General features: G+C 47.8%; 1 protein-coding gene across 1 annotated transcript; it reads right to left on the bottom strand.

Moving 5' to 3' along the window:
* Window positions 1–722: 722 nt before the first annotated feature.
* Window positions 723–15,951, bottom strand: UPRT (uracil phosphoribosyltransferase homolog). Its single transcript, XM_032702269.1, has 7 exons — window positions 15,641–15,951; window positions 10,457–10,499; window positions 5,795–5,864; window positions 3,798–3,860; window positions 2,615–2,776; window positions 1,908–2,006; window positions 723–1,113 (listed from the first exon to the last, which is right to left on the bottom strand). The coding sequence occupies exons 1-7, from the start codon at window positions 15,937–15,939 to the stop codon at window positions 1,007–1,009; spliced, it is 843 nt and encodes a 280-aa protein (XP_032558160.1). The 5' UTR covers window positions 15,940–15,951; the 3' UTR covers window positions 723–1,006.
* Between the last annotated feature and the right edge of the window lie 2,617 nt (window positions 15,952–18,568).

Raw genomic sequence — 18,568 nt, 5'->3', positions numbered from 1 at the left:
GACCCTGCATTTGTTAGAACATGGATATGTTTTAAAAGAATAATGGACTATATTGTACTTATAGATACATTTCCCCAAAGTTACAGTAAGGTAAGGCCAGTACCAGCTGAAGTGCTGGACATCAGGTACTTGGTGCCAGGGATTTAAAGCCAAAGACAGAAGGAATTTGGCCCTGACTGCTGTTTAATGTGACCCATACAATGAGTGCATCGAGGGCTTGGAAAGGCTGCTGAGCTCTGAGGGCCACGCTTGTCTGCTGGCTGTAAGTCCTGTTGCTCTGTGAACAGAACTAGAAATGGAGTCCCAGCTTATTGCTGTGGTTTTCCTCATTTAAAAGGGTCGGTGAGACCAATCCAGCCACAAGTTTTGACTCCTAAGACTCCCAAGCACTGTATGTGTAGAATTTCCACAGGCACTGCTGCTCCCACCCCTGATTCCCAGTTTTCCAGGGCATGTCTGCTGCACTAGGAAGCTTCTTTATTCAGGACCATTGAGCAAGACAACTGGGGATGTTTTACTATTTGAAAATAATGTACACAGAGCAAAATTCCTCTGGTTCTCAGCCACCAGCCGAAGACCAAAAATTCTGCCAAAAATTCCCTGTGGCTGCTCAGAAGGACACTGAGGTCCCAGTGCACCCCTAGTTTTGGAGGCATTGGGAGTGGCTGTACTGGCTGACCTGGAGTGATGGACAGTGACCTCAGAAATGAAGGAGGCTCTGCTGGGATTTAGTGGGTTTATTTGCTCTGCAGGCAGCCACAGACAGGAGAGAGAAGAATAAATAAGTTAAAGCAGAGTGTGGCAGTTTAACAACCCCAACATGGAGATGCTTGGCCGTGTAACCAGAGTGCTTTGATCCCTGTTCAGGCCAGAACTCACCTAAGTCAAGTATTTCCCCCTTTGGCCAGAAAGGTTCCCAAACATGCCCTTGACAACCCAACAATAATAAAACATAGAAAAAACCTCTTGTAATGTCATAGAGTCACATCCAGTTGTTCTGAGATTGTCAGTCTGTTCCAAAATACTTCTGTCCAAAGTGTGTTGGTGCAACAGGATGCACTTCTGTAGTTAAAATGGTGATTTCTGGGAATTCCTGGATGATGGATTTGGCACCTTTGAAGAAAAAGCAAAGGCAATAATGACTACAGTGCTTCAGCACATGCCAAATTAGGATCAGCAGCACTCTGAAGGTGAGTCAGGCTCTGTGCTCCTGTCTCCACTTCCTGTTCCTGCCTTAGCTAATGTCTGAAGAAAACTTCCTGACTGCAGGGGATTGCTTTTTTGGGGGTCTCTTCTTTGGATTTTCCTTTCCTTTACGGTACATGTGTACTCCCCACCTAATGACTAAAGTGGTTCCAGGCTGCCAGCAATAAGTCCCTGCAGTCCAGCTCAGTGTTTTGGTAGTGATTTCTGCCATGGCCCATTTCTAAAACACACAAGGCCCATTTACATACTTCCCAGAGGCAGATGTCCCTGGTTTAGATCCCCTTTTCCCAGATAACATCTCTACCGTGCAGACAGGACTGTTCTGTAGCTCCATTCACCTCCCACTCCTGGCAGAACTGGTGTCCTTTTGGTGCTGGACCTACCCATCCCATTCCATGGGCTACTGCCATTGCTCTGGGAGCCATGGAAGCCCTTCATGGACCTGGCAGTGCTGCAAAATCCTGCTTTTAGGAATCCTTTCCCATTCGGCGTGACAGGCCCTTTCCTTTCTGCTGCCCCACTCACTGCCCACACCACGGCTCTGTTTTACAATTCAGCCATAAAACCCCCAGCCCCCTCTGTTCTGGGCAGAGTGACGGGGCTGGGCTGTGGCAGAGGCTCAGCTCTGCCCCACTGTGTCACACGTGGGACTGATGTCACCTCCCCAGGACACCCCTGTGCCCCCCACAGCCCTGACTCACCGTGGGGTGTGGAGAACAGGCTGAGCAGGATGATGACACTGGGCTGGACCCCGTGTTCCACCAGCACCTTGACAGCCTCGATGACAGTGTTCCCAGTGCCTGCAGGGGACAGAGGGACAGACTGCATGGGTTTTTCCCCTGGATGATGAACATGTCTGAGAATACCTGTGGTAATGTTGGTGTGTGACTGAATGGTGATTCTGTCCTTTCCCACTGGAAAGCCATCACCTCTGCATGTGTTAACCAGAAACCATTGCACTCCTAATGAAGGAACTTAGACTGGAAAAGTTACCTCATCCCAACAAACTCCTTATCAGAGTAGGGGTTTTTTGTCAGTATTAACTGGATTTAATTTTAAAGTAATTTACTTCTCAGATTATAATATTGATCCAAAAATGTTTTTTAATAATGTAAGAAAAATACTGTTTGAATCTTGGCTCATGGCAAAATTTTAAAAAATCAATTTATACCAAGTCTTAGTCTTCAGCCTTTCTCCCAAACGCCGCCATAGCCAAAGGATTTGCTTTGCATTCCCACTGGTGCAGCTGACTAATGTGTGTCCTGGCACAGCCTGATAATTCCCTGCTCTGTCACCTAAACCAAGCAGAAAACCTCATCCAAGCCCCTGAAATTTGGAGGGTTTCCTTTCATTCAGGCCCTCCCCGTTCCGAGGAGTCTGACTGTCCATAAAGGTGGCAGACACTCACTCAGGATTGGGTACATCAGCAGCACTTTCCTCCTGTAGATGTCTGGAGGGAACTTGGCGTAGTACACCTTGGCTCGCTGGGTCTCCTCGTCGCTCTGGATCAGGATCTTCCCGATGCGGATGGACCGGCAGCAGTCCCGGAGGCCTTGTTCCATGGCCTCTCCTGCAGGGAGAGCACAGGCCCCAACAGCAAAGGGTTACAGGCTGAGAAACAGCCCCACTGCAGGGACAGGGACAGTCCCACCACTGCTGAAACAGCCCCGCTGCAGGGACAGTCCCTCCTCTGCTCCTCTGGGAACAGTTCTAAAGGGAGATTGTTTGTCCTCAGTTCTAAAAACACTTGATGTTCTTTTCCTTTTTTCTGTGCTGAGACAGAAAACCGAATCCCCTCGGTGTTCCTGAGCCCCTGGCTGTTGGTGTTCCTGAGGTGTTGGTGTTCCTGAGCCCTGGCTGTTGGTGTTCCTGAGGTGTTGGTGTTCCTGAGCCCTGGCTGTTGGTGTTCCTGAGCCCCTGGGTGTTGGTGTTCCTGAGGTGTTGGTGTTCCTGAGCCCCTGGGTGTTGGTATTCCTGAGGTGTTGGTGTTCCTGAGCCCTGAGTGTTGGTGTTCCTGAGCCCCTGGGTGTTGGTATTCCTGAGCCCCTGGGTGTTGGTATTCCTGAGGTGTTGGTGTTCCTGAGCTCTGGGTGTCGGTGTTCCCGAGCCCCTGGCTGTTGTTGTTCCCACACAGCAGTGCTGAGCTCTCAGAGGGCAGAGCTGGCAGTGGCAGAACCAGAGTGTGGGGTTTGGGGAACATCCGTGAGCTCTGCCTGGAGCCCCCCCGGTGCAGAGTGTGGGGCAGGAGCTGTGGGGCCAATGGATTTGACAGCACAGATCCCAAGGTTTGCACAGCACTGGGAAATAACTCTGCCACCACAGGGCGTGGCTGGAGTGGGGCCCTGGCTCTGGGCAGGAGTGGGCAGTGGGAACCAGAGGAGGAGAAGAGGCCAGAGGAAATCTGTTGCAGCCATTTGTTGCCTAAAATGTTAATGAAAGATACTCCTGGACATTTGTGATCAAGAACAACAACTGGCAGCTTTGGGTAAACCTTTGCTGTAAAGAAATATTGTTGCACATTTTTTGCAAGGAAGTTCTTACAGGTTTCCAAAGTGTTTAATTCACACTCCTGTAACACCAGCAGTACCTACCACTCCTCATGATGCTGACCCCGCAGTTTCCCTTTTCAAATCGGACTCCTTCATACTTGTGTCCTGTGAGGAAAGAAACCAGGGCTCAGTGGCAGTTCCCTTCTGCCCCCTCTGGACACCCCTTTGGGGACACTGTGCGACGTGACCTCAGTAGGAATGGAACCAAGATCCTGCAAATACCCAGGGGACAACACCAAGGCCATGGGTCTGCACAGGTGGTACAAACCACCCTGCACCCCAGACCCTGCAGCCCTCCAGCAAGCAATGGGAACAGGGCCAAAACCCAACTGGTAAAGAACTTGTGCTCTTTTTATCATTGAAAGTCATGTCAGAACAGCAGCACAGCAGGGATCCTGCCAGGTGTGTGTTTATAGCGGGGATCCTGTCAGGTGTGTGTTTGAAAGCTCAGGGATTTGGTGACTACTTTAAATAAAGGACACTATGCAAAAGGAAGGTGAGAAGTGCATCCCCCAGGAGCCAGGTAAATGCAGTCCAGTGCTGCAGGTGACAGTCAGAACTGAAATATGATCCTACAGTGCCACTTGATCACCGAAAGAAAAAAGGGGCAATGGTGTGCACATAAGACTTCCCACTCAAAACACTGTAGAGCTTCCAAGTGATGTCCCTTGCAGGAGACCTGCCAGTCAAACTGAGTGACACACGAGGGATGGTCATCGATCTGTCACAGACTGATGGGAGCAGAGGTGCCAGCAGAGGTGCCAGCAGTGCCCCAGAGGTAAAGGAGCTGCTGTTTCACTTCCAAAGGAGCCCAGGGAAGTGACGGTGCCCCCTGGGTGCTGCCTAAGCTCTGCCGAGTTTCACGGTCCACCCTTTCTCTAACAAAGCAAAGACATACCCATGATTTACTGCAGAGGGTGGGAACGTGTCATAGGTTTGAAAACAGATGTTGGAATTTTCTTTTTCTTCCGTAGGGTCCCGTTCCCGTCCCCGTTTCAACCCCCTTTTCTTCCGGGCTGGGGGGAGTCGGGGAGGGGGTGTGGGCGGAGTGCGGAGGAGCGGGGAGGGGGAGGAGGAGAGGGGGAGGGCTGGCGGGGAAGGGCGGGGGCTGCAGGAGGGCTGGAGTCTTTGCTTCGGGGGCTTTTGGTTTGGTCCGGGACCGGACAGAGCAGGAGCCCGTTTTTTGGCTGCCTCTTTCTTTTTTCCTGAGAGGAAATTTTTTTCCCCCACGGGACACCTGGGGGAGAACAACCGAGAGAGAGAGACCGACCCATCTCAGAGCGAGGTATTCTGCTTTCAAGACTGCCTGTGGGAAAAAGGACTTGGTTTTTTTTCACTGCTGGCTGCGAGAGCTTTGAACTGCCGGGACAGTCCTGCCCCCCCTCCCTGGGTTGCCGTGGGTTTTCCCTCCCCCTCACCTGGGGGATTTGGGATTTTGTTGTTTCTTCTCAAAGTTTTTGATTACAGCATTTGTTGTTTATTCAGATTTTGTTAATAAAAAGCTGTTTCTTTTCCTTTTCCACACTTCCACTTGAAGTCTCTTTTAATTTCTAAATTGTAATCTTGTTAAACTAAGACAGAATGTCTCCCTGCAGAACTGCCAATGGAATTCTCAGGGGAACAGGACTCACCTGGTGCATGTCTTACAGGTGTGCTGTGGGTCACACCACACACTCAGTTCCCACTGACTTGTGATGCCCTCAGCAGCTGCCTTATGAACACAACTTATGGATCTTTACAGCTCATGGGAGCAAACCACAGTTACTGCCATGGTTTCCTCTAGTGCCAACACAGCCACTTTTCATTTCCTGCTCATGTGCCTGCATGGTGAACTGTTTCAGGCTCCCCAAGGGAGGTGCTCAGGGTCACAGGGTTCAGTTTTAGGCAGTGCTGTGGGGAGCAGGGAGTTGGATTCCATGATCCTGTGAGTCCCCTCCACCTAGAGATATTACATGATTCCTGTAACAGTTCTGGGTTTTTTATATTAGTTACACTTCCACTTCTTGTCGTGCCCAGGAGAGGAGTCCTTTCCCACGTACCTGTTGGAGTGGTCACAGTACATTCTGTGTAGGGCAGTTGATTCAGTCCCTCTTCAACCACCAGTCTGATCTGTGGAACCAAAGAGATGGGTCAGCTCGAAGGGATTTGTTATCTATGGACATAAGATACTCCATGTTAGCAGTTTTTAAAAGCACTAGATGAACACCTAACAGCCCAAAGGGTCTAGAAGGGTCTTTTTAATAGTAGTTAGGGACTGAATTTAGAGACCTTTCTGTGGTGATGCCTACATTTTGCCCACAGATCAAATGAAGGTATTGCGAAATCAATTTGGGGGAAAGGGGGATTCCTCAGCAATCATAAAACTGACTTTATTTATATCTGGCAGGCCTAGACATCACAGACAAAGTTTTCTCAACAGAGGAATGAGGCACTTATGTAACTTCATTTGCTGATAGGAAATACCAGTGAGGGAAAGGGAAAATTTCCCCCCTCAGTTCCCCTCCAGTCGAGCTCTGAGGTCTATTTTCACATCTGTTTTTCCAGGACTAACCTGCAGTGGGGCTGCCAGAACAGCCACTTTTACATTGCTGCAGCAATGTAAACACACCACTGAGTGCCCAAAGACAAGTCAGCAGATCTAGAAATCTCTTTATCACCTTCTTCTGGCACTTGCCAGCTGTGGGTACTGTGGGATGCTCTGCCAACCACCCCCACTGTTGTTTAGGTGGAGGTGCAGCTCATGAGCCACACACCCCTCCAGTGGCCACAAACCCTCCAGTTCTCTCCTGGGGCTGCCCTGCAGCTGCACCCCAGGCAAAGTTCCCAAAATACCTTCATCATGATTGCCCCTGAAACATGCTTTGGGTATTAAAAATGTTAAATTTCTCTCTGTTCATGAGCCAAAGATTTGTGGGCCAGAACTGCTCCAGGAGAACTACAGCTGAGCCAGAGATGAGCCTAGTTATTCCAAAGTCCCTGTAGGATGGCAGAAGTGAGGGGACTGTTCCTGGGATGGAGCAGCTGTACTGCTCCCCTCAGGCACTTCCCATCCCAGAAACAGGGCACGGCAGGCTGGAAGGTTTTTTCTGGTTTTCCATTCTGCCCCAGTTCCTGGCACACAGGCAGCCTCTGCTAGAAATGAGAGATGGTCCCTTAAGTTTATAATCCCTCTTTGGAGATTTTTTTAGTCATTTTAGTCCAACTTTTTTTCCTAGAGTTGGGTTTGTGGCAGCCTTACTCAGAGGTGGTGGGCAGTTTCTAGAACATCTGTACCCAATTTTATTTTATTTTTTAAAGTCAATTCACACCAAAAAATCCCCAACTTTTGAGCCAGGTTTGGAAGAAACACTTTTTTTCATACTCCTGTTTTGCTGACAGGGTTAACATCATTCTACATCATCTGCCAAAAGTTTAGAGTAAAGCAGTGAAGGTCTTATAGCCAGATAAGCTCCTTGATCTTCCTACACATATCAGTGTTTTACACAGGGGCTGGAAGGATTCTTCTGTAAACTTGTCAGTGTTGATAAAACACTTCTTTCTGCACTGTGCTTTCTGCCACCTCCATACTCAGGGATTGATTTCCATTTCTTTTCTCTCTAGCCCCAAGAACCAGCAGCCCTGTTCCTCTCCCAGAGAGGTGGTTGCCATTGCTTGGAAGCTAAAACAGGTATTATTATGGCCTCACGTGAAACAGGAAAGCAAAGTTTAGGTCCCAAGGTAAAAGAATGTGACCAGAAATTAAAACCGTTAATTAAAGTTATCAATAAGAAAAATAAAGTCTATTTTTAATTGGGAAACAAAAACAAAGCTAAAAGGGATGTTAATTTCTGGTAGGCCTGCTTAAACTGTCAAGGCTTCCAGAGTTATGCTGAAGGTTTAGATTAAGCATTTAATGCTGATATACAGAATTATATGTCAGCGTGCTCATTTATTAGAGTTTTACATTTAGGATTTACCCCAGGGCCTTTGCAGTAAACAAAGAGAAATACTGTTTGCTTTGAACCTTCATTAGTACAAGATCTGCTAGAGCTGTCAGCAAAAACAAGAGTTAATGGAGGGTCCAAGGAGCTTTAGCCAACTACCACATAAACATTTCAAGGATATGAAAATGTTAGTGAAATCTATCTTTTCTCAGCCAATTAAGCATGTGAATGAAGTCTCACCACAAATACCAGGGAAGAAATCAGGTTTGACCAGTTCTTCAGATTTCAGGAACAGAGAAATCTGGATATAGGCAACTCTAACAAGCAGGTGACAGTGCTCTCATTTAAAGGGGACCTAAACATAACTAAATAAGGAATCAGTCAGGGTGCAGTGGGAGGTGGTGCTGCTCCAACCACATCAAACTGGGAAAACAGGAGCTCTTTCAGAGCCACCCCAACAGGTATCTGTGATCTTGGCAGTTGCCTGTTACAACTCTCCTGCCTGCCTGCAATTTGGAAAAAGATGAAGCATTTAAAGGTCAAGAAACTGGAATGTAAATAAATTCTGGAGTGACCATTATAATGTTCCCCCATCTGTGGGCACACAGCAGGCTAACTTTTTTATGGGACAGCCATGCATCACCTCATTTCCAAAATCATAGTGATTCCTAGGGGATCTAACCCATTCTGTGTTACTTTACTTGGAAGCTGAAAGGAGGCAGGACAGCAGGCTGTCAGCCATGCTCTCTATCTGTACAGCTCCTTGCAGCTCAGCATTTCAAACCCCTTTGGAACTATCCTCCCCTGAAAGAGGCAGGCGAGCAGAAAAGGACCTGCTCAGTGTTATACAGGGAGTGATGGTAGGGCTGAGAAACTAATTCATTCCTCAACCTCAGGCCTCCAGTCACACCCCAAAATCTGCTTTCTGCTGCAGAGCACTGGTGTACCTGTGACCTGAGGTGACATCAATTCAGTACCTGCACAATGTGTGGGTGCTGGGATCAGTGTGAGCCTCCTGCACCAGGAGGAGCTGTCTGCCAGTCCCTCCACCCATCCTGAGTTCTACCTGTCCCACCACAAGTCATAATGACTGGTTGTTTCCCATGCCAGAGGCTTGCTTCCTTCACAAACACCCGATGGATTGTCCTCATCCTCATAACTTTAATCCCACATCTTTCAGCTTCAGGATCCCAGCCCTGGCAGTGGCTTTCAGACACGCCCTGATAAATCACCACTTGGTAACTGCTTTTGCTCACAAGTATCTTTGAATGTTTCCTTTGTATCATCCTCTTACACTAGGAACAAACTGCCAGAAATCCATCAGCTTTAGAATCCTTCCTTAAGACCTCTCCTTATGGTGATCTTATGGGACACTGCCACTAACAGCTGCCAAGCTAATACCAAGCTTAATTGCATTCTCATTTTCTCTCTGCAGCAAGGCGTATTTTGTTCCCCTACAATCCCACACACGTTTCTTCTCTTCATGTTTTGAGTTTTGCCATTAAGCTCTGTTTGCTCATTGGGTGAACAATACAGCAAGTCATAACTATAGTACTTTGCTAAGTTTAGTAGAAACCGTGTCCCACATGAAGCTGTGACTGTTCTTTGCCACACCTAGGAATAACACACAGAAAGTGAGACTCCTACATATTGTTCCATGTAAAAGTCTTCCTAAAAAAAAATGGAAAACAGACCAGCAGATTCTTCAGCAAAGAGCTGCAGGACCAACACACTGAGGTGTTTCTGTGAAGAGCAGCTCCCCAGCTTTGCTGCCCAGCCGTGAAAGATGCTGGTACAAGGGCCTGAACTCACTGCCTGGAAGCTGCAGTTTCTAGCAATGAGGAAGGGAAAAAATAAAAAAAATCAGTGAGCTCTTCAGGACATCCATGTAGAGTGAGAAGGTACCTGGGAGAGGTCCTTCACACTAATCCCTCACAATAAGCTACTGGAATGCAGGAAACTTTCTCAAGAAGGGGAATGCGGGGGCGGGGAAAGTGGAAAGCCACAAAGATAAAAAGCACTTCAGTCACAATCCTGGGTTGTGGTCATACCTAAGCCCTGAGCAAGCCTGGATAAGGCCTGGATTAAGACTGGGCTTGTCACAGGGAACCAGCCTGCTGTGGCAAATGGCACTGGGAACTGAATGGTCTTTGGACTCTCTGTTAATGAGAGTGGATTTGCAAAAAGCAAACACCTTCTTGCATCCAAGGAAGTATAGGTGTGGTAGCAAGTGCTGTGGTTTTCTTTAAGCATGTAATTTCAATGAGAAAAAGGCTGCATTCCCAACAGTCTTTGTTCTTACTAAAAACTTCCAGCTGCTTTGTCCCTGATAGTAACTACCCTATGGCTAAAAGCAAATTCTCTATGTGGATGCACCCCAAGCTACTAATCTAAGACACAACAAGTGCCAGGAGGCACTTCTGCATGCAAGCCATTGTTAACATCTAGGCTGTAAGAAATTGTACTGCTCTGTTCCCAAGATCAAAAGTGCTGTTTCAAAGTAAAACTCAATTATCTTTAGCCTCTGTGCATCTGTTTATAAACAGTCTCTTATTACTACTGCTCCCTGTCCTCATGTAGCTGTGTCTGATAATAACATGGTTTCTGGAATACATCGAGATGAAACAGAGAACAGAAGTCCCTACACAGAAAGTTGCTGTCAAATAGCAATTTCCTTTGGTTAGGAAAGTTGCTCTCACACCTTATTCTGTCCTGAAAGACCTTTTTAATGGAAGAGTTACCAAGTGCAATGCCAAGAAGAAGACATTCTTCACCTACCAGACGATCAGCAGAAAATACGAAGTCTCCTCTACTGGATTTCCTGAAAAAAGTAATAATTTATTTTTTAAATTGGGGAATAATTTTACGAACATTGATTAAATATAACATTAATTCAAGGGCAATATATCCTAAGGCAGTTCAGAGAAAAATCTCCTACTGTATACAAAATTTATCCCAGAGATTCTGCATCGTAGGTTTCCTGTTTGGTGGCAGGCACTGGGATGCAGTGAGTAAAACCCAGGGTTTGGCTCTTACTGCTGCTCTGTCCCAGTAGCAATTAAAGCATGAACACATAGGGATGATGTTCTGTAGGTATTCCATTGTACTGCCATTCCAGCTCAGTTCCAAAACACATCCCAGGCTCAGATGTGCACCAATCTGGTGCATTCCCTGCAGCCCTCAGCAAGAAGAACTTCAGTTTAGAAATCGTGGACAATGACAGTGCAGATCCTCAGCCCTGAGACTGACAACACACCGGATAAGCAGGGGACATATCCTATCTTATCTGGAACTCATTCAGAATGTGAACAGATCAGTGAACCTGAGATTAAAGTGAGCAGGGATTAACAAGCATTCCCATTAAAACACCTCTCTGCCTCTGATTAGCCTGGGTACAACCCTTTACTCATATGACTCTTTGGCTTTTGGCCCCTTCAGCAGGCAGAATGAAAGGTTAAAGGCCTGAAATTTAGAAGCAGATTTTAACACCTTGTTTCCCACAAGACCAACTCTCACTCCATGAGAGTAGGACATGTTTCCAATCAAGAGCTCAGGCTTGCAGGACACTCACCTTCAAAACACTGAGACACAGCAGTCACATGGCAGACAGGTCCTTTGAAATGTACTGTTGTATTAATCACAGCAGGAAAACCCCTCTCTCACTGTCAAACTGTGATACTCTGCAGGTCTCCTTAACACCATAAAGAGAGTTCTGCATTTAATCCCCAAGGTTCTGTGACATCTCACATTAACAGGAGTGAAAGGCAAGAGGTTTGTCTGCTCATTGCCTGGGAATTGGTCACTGAGCCACACTGAAAAAACGAGGTTTAAAAAGAGTGTCAGCCTAATCTATTTTCTTTGCTTGTACTAATAACACACTACAAAACACTGTTTGCTTTTATTTTTTTCCTTCTTTCCAGTAAAAACAGAATATTCCTAATTTTCTGCCACTTTGACACTAACCAGGTAATACTCAAAAAGACCCCCAAAACTGCGAAAAACAACCCCAGACCCCTACAATTATAAGAACTACTTTTATTAAGATTTTTGATAGGATTCATATTTCCATCTATGGTGTGTAAGTATTTTTTTAAAAAGGAACGTAGCAAAGTAGCACATCTAGGTTCTCCCAGACTATGGCATTTCAGAAAATCTACCCAAATCTCAAAAATGGGTGGCAAGGCAAGTCTACAATAAAGTGATATATATTTAGGGTGGATACTCTGAGTTATTAATACATATTATTACAGGCTTTAAACTAACTACTCTGTCCTTGCAATGACACAGATGGTTTTATGCCCAGTTCACTGAACATCCTTATCATGCCTGGTTTTTGAGAGGGGGAGGACAACAGAAAACCACACTGCATAAAAATGAGAATAGTTATACTGAAAATGAAAGACCTTGTGTACACGGGCAGCTGCAAAGCTGGAACCACATTTCAAGACCCACATCCTACGAGCAGAAAAAAAGCCTTCTGTGAAAACACTATAACTGTTCCCCTGAAATACCAGAGAGAAGTATAGAAAGTAACGATCCATGGCAGACTAGAAACTGTTTCAGCTTCTTGATCGAGTAACAAGACAGCATCTAAAAAGATGAGGCATTAAAACCCAACTTGACGCAGGCAGCTACCAACGGGAGCTTTGTGGTAACAATATAGAGTCATTTCAGTTTGTTTCTGAAGGCCAGGGAGCAAGGCTGATGTACAGTTGCGGTCACCTGCCTGTCTTGAGAGAAGAAATGGGTTTTGGATTTGCAAGGTAACTGCAGGGTTTCTTCCTGCTTTGGCACTCGGTCCTTAGTTACAGGCACGGACAGGGCTGCAGGCTTGGGGGCTTCTCTAACTCCAGTTTCTCACTGTGATGGTAAGGCTGGAAAAAAACCCCTTCTCTACACAGAATTTGTACAAGGCCTTTTTAAGAAAACCGAAGGCACTGGACACACTGTTGGCATTCAGGGAAGTGATGTAGCTAAGAAACAGGTCCATGTTCTACCTGCAGTACTTCAGTACTTAACATCCTTCAGTATTTCATTTTTTCAGTGCCTGGGCTGGGGGTGGGACGTGAAAGGGATCCCACCCTCCCTGCTGCAGCAGTCAGCTTTACTCATCCCAGGTGAATTATACACTCCTGAATCATTCTGCTCTGTGCAGCAGCCAGGACTGTGTGTCCCACTGCTTTGCCATCTGCATTTCTATGGTATCACTGTTCCCTAGGGAGTGAGAAGCCTTAGCAGAGAACAACAGAATGATCTCACCTAACAGACACAAGAACCTTTAAATATCTGGATTTAAATCATGTCTATTGTTAAATTAGGAGTTAAAATGACACTACCAACCTGAACTAATGAGTTTGCTTCGACATAAACACATTGCTGAACAACTCATTTCAGCTTCCAGATCCCTGGTTCTCATCTGTAAGGCCAGAAATCACTTTGAGATAATTCCCTCCTTGGGAAGAGGCTGTAACTGTTTGTTCCAGAATGTTCAATACTTAAATGCACCAGTTCACACATCATTAGAGCACTCGAGATTCATATCCAGCACACAGTGTAAAAGGCATCTGCCCCCCATTAGGCATTCACTGGATGGAAAAGTGACAAGCCTGAGGAAAAATGAGCAAACCCATGCAAGCTGAGGTGATCTACCCATCTCTCCAACTCCAGCACACAGACCAAGTTCTTGTTCATTTTAAGGAAGCAAAAGAAATACATGGTTATTTTAGTCTACCAGGCTAAATCACGTACCCAGGTGTCTCTGAACCCCACAGGACATGATGACCAGCCAAATGAAGGTGGGTTTTTCTTTAGCTGGCAATTCACAACCAGGGTACTTCTGATGAAGAGTTTCTTTCAGTACTTGGTTTAAATGCTAGAGTGGCTACAGTTTTCTTAAGGCAGATTGCACCTGCCCAGGGAAAGGTTAATAAACAGTGCCCAAAAAAGCCTCTCCCCTTCACAGCTAGGCATGTTCCAGCATCTTTCTGAATGACAGGGACTAAAATAAGCCAGTCTGAGGTCTCTTATTTAATGAGATGCAGCTGAATTTCTGGAACAGAACACAAAAATAATGGTTCCCTATCGTCCTTACCTACAAAGTCTATACCTGGCTTTCTGAGCAGGCTGCTGTCCAGTTTTCCTCACTGGCTGGGAAGGGAGCTTGGAAGTGACAGTTACATCCCCACTGCCAGGGCAGAATAAAGTACAGTCTGCGATTGCTGTAGCTGCTCTGAGTAATTCATTATTTACAAGCCTTATTCTAGACTTCCTCTTACCAAAGTCTTGTGCAATGAAGCTGATGCAACTCTAAGAAAATGTCTTCCAAGTTTCTGGATAAGCTCACTATAACCAGAAACCTATTAAATGGACTTGCAGCAGTTCAAAATCTGCTTACAACAAAATAATAATAACTAAGTACAGTAACTACATTGTTAGTATTTGCCTATATGCTATTTCCTTTTCACTAACCTCAAAACCTTTTACAGGCCATCACCAAGCCTGGTCTGGATTTCCTCTCTTTCTCTGCTTAGCCCACTTACAGCTTCCCTCTCTGCTTTGCAGGGAAGCTGCCAGGCCACCGTTCTCACCTGCAGAGATCTTCTGTGTGGTCTTGCCACAAGTGTCGTCCTTACACAAAGACTACCTGTGGGTGCTCCTGCCTGCCAGGAGATTATGCTTTTCCACAATACTTTGAAAATTAAGGGGAAAAAAGCCAAAACCCAACCAACCAAAATACAAACAAACAAAACTAGGCAAAAAATCCCAAACCACAACTAGTTTAAGGTAACAAAGCTCAGGTAAGCTAATAAAATTAATGGAGGTATTGTTTCTTTGAGAGAGTTTGGCATTAAAAACTGTATTACTGTTAGCTATAAAGAGAAGAAGAAAATATCAAAACGTAGACTATGCAGATGGACAGATACAAAGCACAGGGACAAGCAGTGTCTGTGCAATGAGTTAGTTATTGCAGATGTCACAAAGCCAATGCGTTGCAGGAAGAGGTTTTATTCAGAATCTGATCACTATTGATAAACTTGATTTCACACCTTTTTGCTGGTGGTTCTTGCATCAGAGGTGGTAAATTATGCTTTTAATAGACGGATGGTACTTATATTCGTCTTATATTGCATACTAAATTTAATACCTTACAATACCACCTTTCAAGTGCTGAACAATCAAAGGTACAGACACACCATGTGTTCACCACCCGAGATGTGCTGTGGAACACCGTGCTCACATCTCCCTACAGCCAGAGCCCGGGAACGGCTCCATGCCCCGTCCCGCGGGTAGGATACACAATATCCGGACAGCCCAGCTCCTGTCGGGCCCGCCGGAGTGACCACTAAGGTACAGCCTCCTTCCTCCAGGGCTTTACACTCTTTTGTACCGCACGCTCCGTGGGATGATGATGTGGCACGCGAGCTCCGAGCCGCCCACGGCGCAGAGATGAGAAAAAAACCTCACATCAGGGAGGGCAAAGATCTGTGAGGGGGTTCGAGACCCGCCGAGCCGCCGCCCCAGTGCCCGGCGGCCCCGAGGCGGGGTGGGCAGGGGACCCCCGGGAGCGCTGCCCGCCCTCTGCCCTGCCCTGCCCAGCCCCCGCGTCACCAGACATGGCCGCGCCGCCGGCCCGGCGCTCAGCCCGGCACAGGAGCGTCCCGCCGGCCCCGGGATCGGCCCCCGGCCCCGCGATGGGCCCCCGGGATCGGCCCCCGGCCCCGGCGGGGATAGCGAGGACGCGCCGGGACCCCACGGGCAGCGCATCCCTGCGGCGGCCGCGCCGAGCGGGGAGCCGGCACCGGGGTACGGCCGAGAGCGGCTCGGCGGGGCTGCGGCTCCCTGAGGAGGGAGGCAGGGATGGACGGAGGGGCGACCGGCGGCGATTCCCCCGCAGCCTCCCCGGCTCCTCCCCAGCCCGCGCTGCCCCGCACCCGCGGTCCCCGCCCGCCCCGCGGCGCTCACTTGTCCCTGATGATGGTCTGCAGCTCCCGCAGCTGGTCGTTCATGGGCAGCAGCTTCAGCTGCGGCCCGATGGCCGGCGCGCCGCCCTCTCCCGCGGGGACCGGCGGCGCCGCCACCACCCCGTTGCTGCTGCTGCTGCTGCTGCTGTCCGGGCTGGGGCAGCCGCTGTCCTCGCTGGGCTCCGCGAAGCGGATCAGCCGGGAGCCGCCGCCCGCCGTGGCCGTGGCCGTGGCGGCCGGCGGCGGCTCCTCCTGCGGCCGCGGGCCGAGGCGCTGGTTCTGGCAGGGCATCGCCTCCATGCGCCGGGGCCGCGCCCCCGTGCGCGCCGCCGGGGCGGGGGAGCGCGCCCGCCGCCCGCGCTCCATTGGCGGCCACAGCCGCCGCTCAGCGCGGGGGCGGGACCGGCTCCCAACCCTCCGGCCCCGGCCCTGCCCCGGCCCTGCCCCGGCCCTGCCCCGGCCCTGCCCCGGCCCTGCCCAGGCCCTGCCCACACCTCCCGCTCCGCTGCCCCGCGGCTTCCCCGGGGACGTGTCCTCGGAGCCCCCTGTGAGCGCAGCGCCCCCGGGTCCTGCTGCGGGGGTTTATCTCGCTTAATTTGATTTGGTTTGGGGGGCCTTTACAGATAACAGAAACTGTAATGGATGCAGAGTAAGAGATGAGGTAGGATTCGAGGAAGTCCAAAAACGTAATTGTGTTTTTTTCCTGAATACAGCTGCCCAGGTGTAGCTACCCCCAGTGATGTCTGCAGGGACACCCGGGACAGCTCCGCGCCGCAGCACAGCTCTTGGCACGGATACGCGTTCACATTTCCACCGTGCCAAGCTCTTGGGAAACGTGCTACACGGAATATGCTGCATGTGGATAAAAGAACCCTCAATTATGGTATCACAGATCTGACATAGCTCTAATGTCTCAACAGACATGTATGGTCAAACCTCACAACACCATCCTGAGACAATCCCATCACCGTTGAACAGGGAGGGAGGAGCGGGATCCACATGCCTGGACCCTGTGTCAGGGACAGCAGCTCTTACAAACTCACAATGAGACTCTAAAACTGAAGATGGAAAACATGCATTTAATCATTCAGTTCATGCTCTCTTTAGTACAGTCCCTAATTTTTTTGTCTAATACAATTTTGAAATTCTGAAGAATGACCAACTGCATAAGAATACATACTCCTTTCATGGAATACAAGAGGAGTGTTTCATGTTCTGATGGAATATTGACAATGACATTCTGCCACTCATCTAACACTGAAAAAACAGATCAGCAGACTGCTGGAGGGAGGTGATTAATTTTGAGAAAGGCATTAAAAGTGCTAAATGCTGGTACCTTAGTTTCCAGAGAACTAAGGGGGGACTATGCCCCATGCTGTAAACATCTAAGAAGGGGGATAAATTCTTAATGATGATAGAAACAAGAAATTCTGGAAGTAGGGAGGATCCAATAGAATACAGAGAAGCTAAATATAAACACCAGGAAATAACTGTGAGTTACAGCTAACAGCAGGATACCAACCCCAGGATCTGCACCCTTATTTGCTCTCTCTCTCTCTCTCTAAGTGCAAAAGACAATCCTCAAGATACCATATAAAGTTGAAAAGAACAATATGCCCAGGCAGTTCAGGAAGCAACATAAGAGAAAACAACCCACCCACAATGCATGGTTTCCTGTAACATGGATGAAATACGTAGGAGGTATTCTTCCAGCCACTATAAATGCATCAAATGTTGACAGCTAAGAATTTCTACTTAGAAGATAATTATTTTCATGATCAGTAAAAGTTCATGGGCATTTTTTAAGTACAGAGATATTACCAGAGAACAGCAGCTGTATTTGGAGCTGGAAAGATTAACCAAGAGCCCAGCTTAACTCAAGCAGACTTTATCCCTCTGTGACACCTCTAATGTCAGTGGTGTGAGCCCTGATAAACCGTAATGTGTATTGAAAAAGCACCAGAACTCTTTCGTAAACAACAAGCCTGGACTGTCTTTCTATGAAATGTGTTGTCTTTTGAACATTGTTCGGTGTACAAACTAGAAACTTGCAGTAATTTTCCCAACATTCCAAGAGACACACATGCAAACATAAGACAGGAAAAGGATATCACTTCTCTGCCAGAAGCTAATCTAAGTTTGGAATTCCTGAAGTTTTGGACTGAAAAGGGGCCCAGGAAAGTACCTCACAGGAAAATGCAGCCCTCCACTTGACTGAGAGCAAAACAGCAACGAGAGTGACTAAACCCCACGAGACTCACAGGAGATGAAAAGGAACCAGATTTCCCAACTTACTGTCCAATACTTAATGAAATACTTGACGACTGGTTGCGGCAATATCCAGCAATCCAACAAAGAATGGCTAAGAACAGTAAAGAATTGTAGTTAGAAAAATCCAATGCAGTTATTCACCCTAGAGGACAAAAGCAAAGTTGAAATCAGGATTTGTGCAGCACATGGTTGTCACACAAAGAGCACGACCATTTTGGGGGGTTATTAAACCTCTGGCTCACACAACAGAATTTGGCAAGAAGCAGCTCCCCTTAGTGGCCAAAATGGAACAGAACTCAAGTCTCTGCTTTTCACTCCAAGGCTTCTTGCTGGGCCAAGGACAAGCACAGCTCATGTTTTGGGGTTGGTACTGCAGGCCAATGTGTCCAGAGGCAGCAGCTAATTCCTCCTGGCTGGGTCTTGTCTGCAAAGGCAATGGGCTCTGGGAGTTCTGGGCTCCTTTACCCAAGGGCAAACCTCAGCAGCCACATTCACCGCTGCTGCTGGTGACATCCACCCAGCTAAGCCCAAATTTGGTTCTAATTCTCCATGCACAGGACAACTCTACAAAGGAACCAGAGATGCAGGAAAACATAGTGGGGGTTTGTCTCAGCGCTCAGGTTGGAAAATCCTCTACAATTTTGATTGCCAGGGAGGT

This window comes from Chiroxiphia lanceolata, chromosome 14, assembly GCF_009829145.1.
Source record: "Chiroxiphia lanceolata isolate bChiLan1 chromosome 14, bChiLan1.pri, whole genome shotgun sequence".
Lineage (NCBI taxonomy): Eukaryota > Metazoa > Chordata > Aves > Passeriformes > Pipridae > Chiroxiphia > Chiroxiphia lanceolata.
This window is presented reverse-complemented; position numbering and strand designations above follow the sequence as displayed.

What these genes read in the sequence shown, in the direction of transcription:
- UPRT (XM_032702269.1), bottom strand. Translation starts at nt 15,939, where the DNA reads ATGGAGGCGATGCCCTGCCAGAACCAGCGCCTCGGCCCGCGGCCGCAG. An exon ending in TACTGTGACCACTCCAACAG is followed by an intron (nt 3,861 to 5,794) that starts GTACGTGGGAAA and finishes CTTTCCTCACAG; the next exon opens with GACACAAGTATGAAGGAGTC. An exon ending in GGTCAGCATCATGAGGAGTG is followed by an intron (nt 2,777 to 3,797) that starts GTAGGTACTGCT and finishes CTCTCCCTGCAG; the next exon opens with GAGAGGCCATGGAACAAGGC.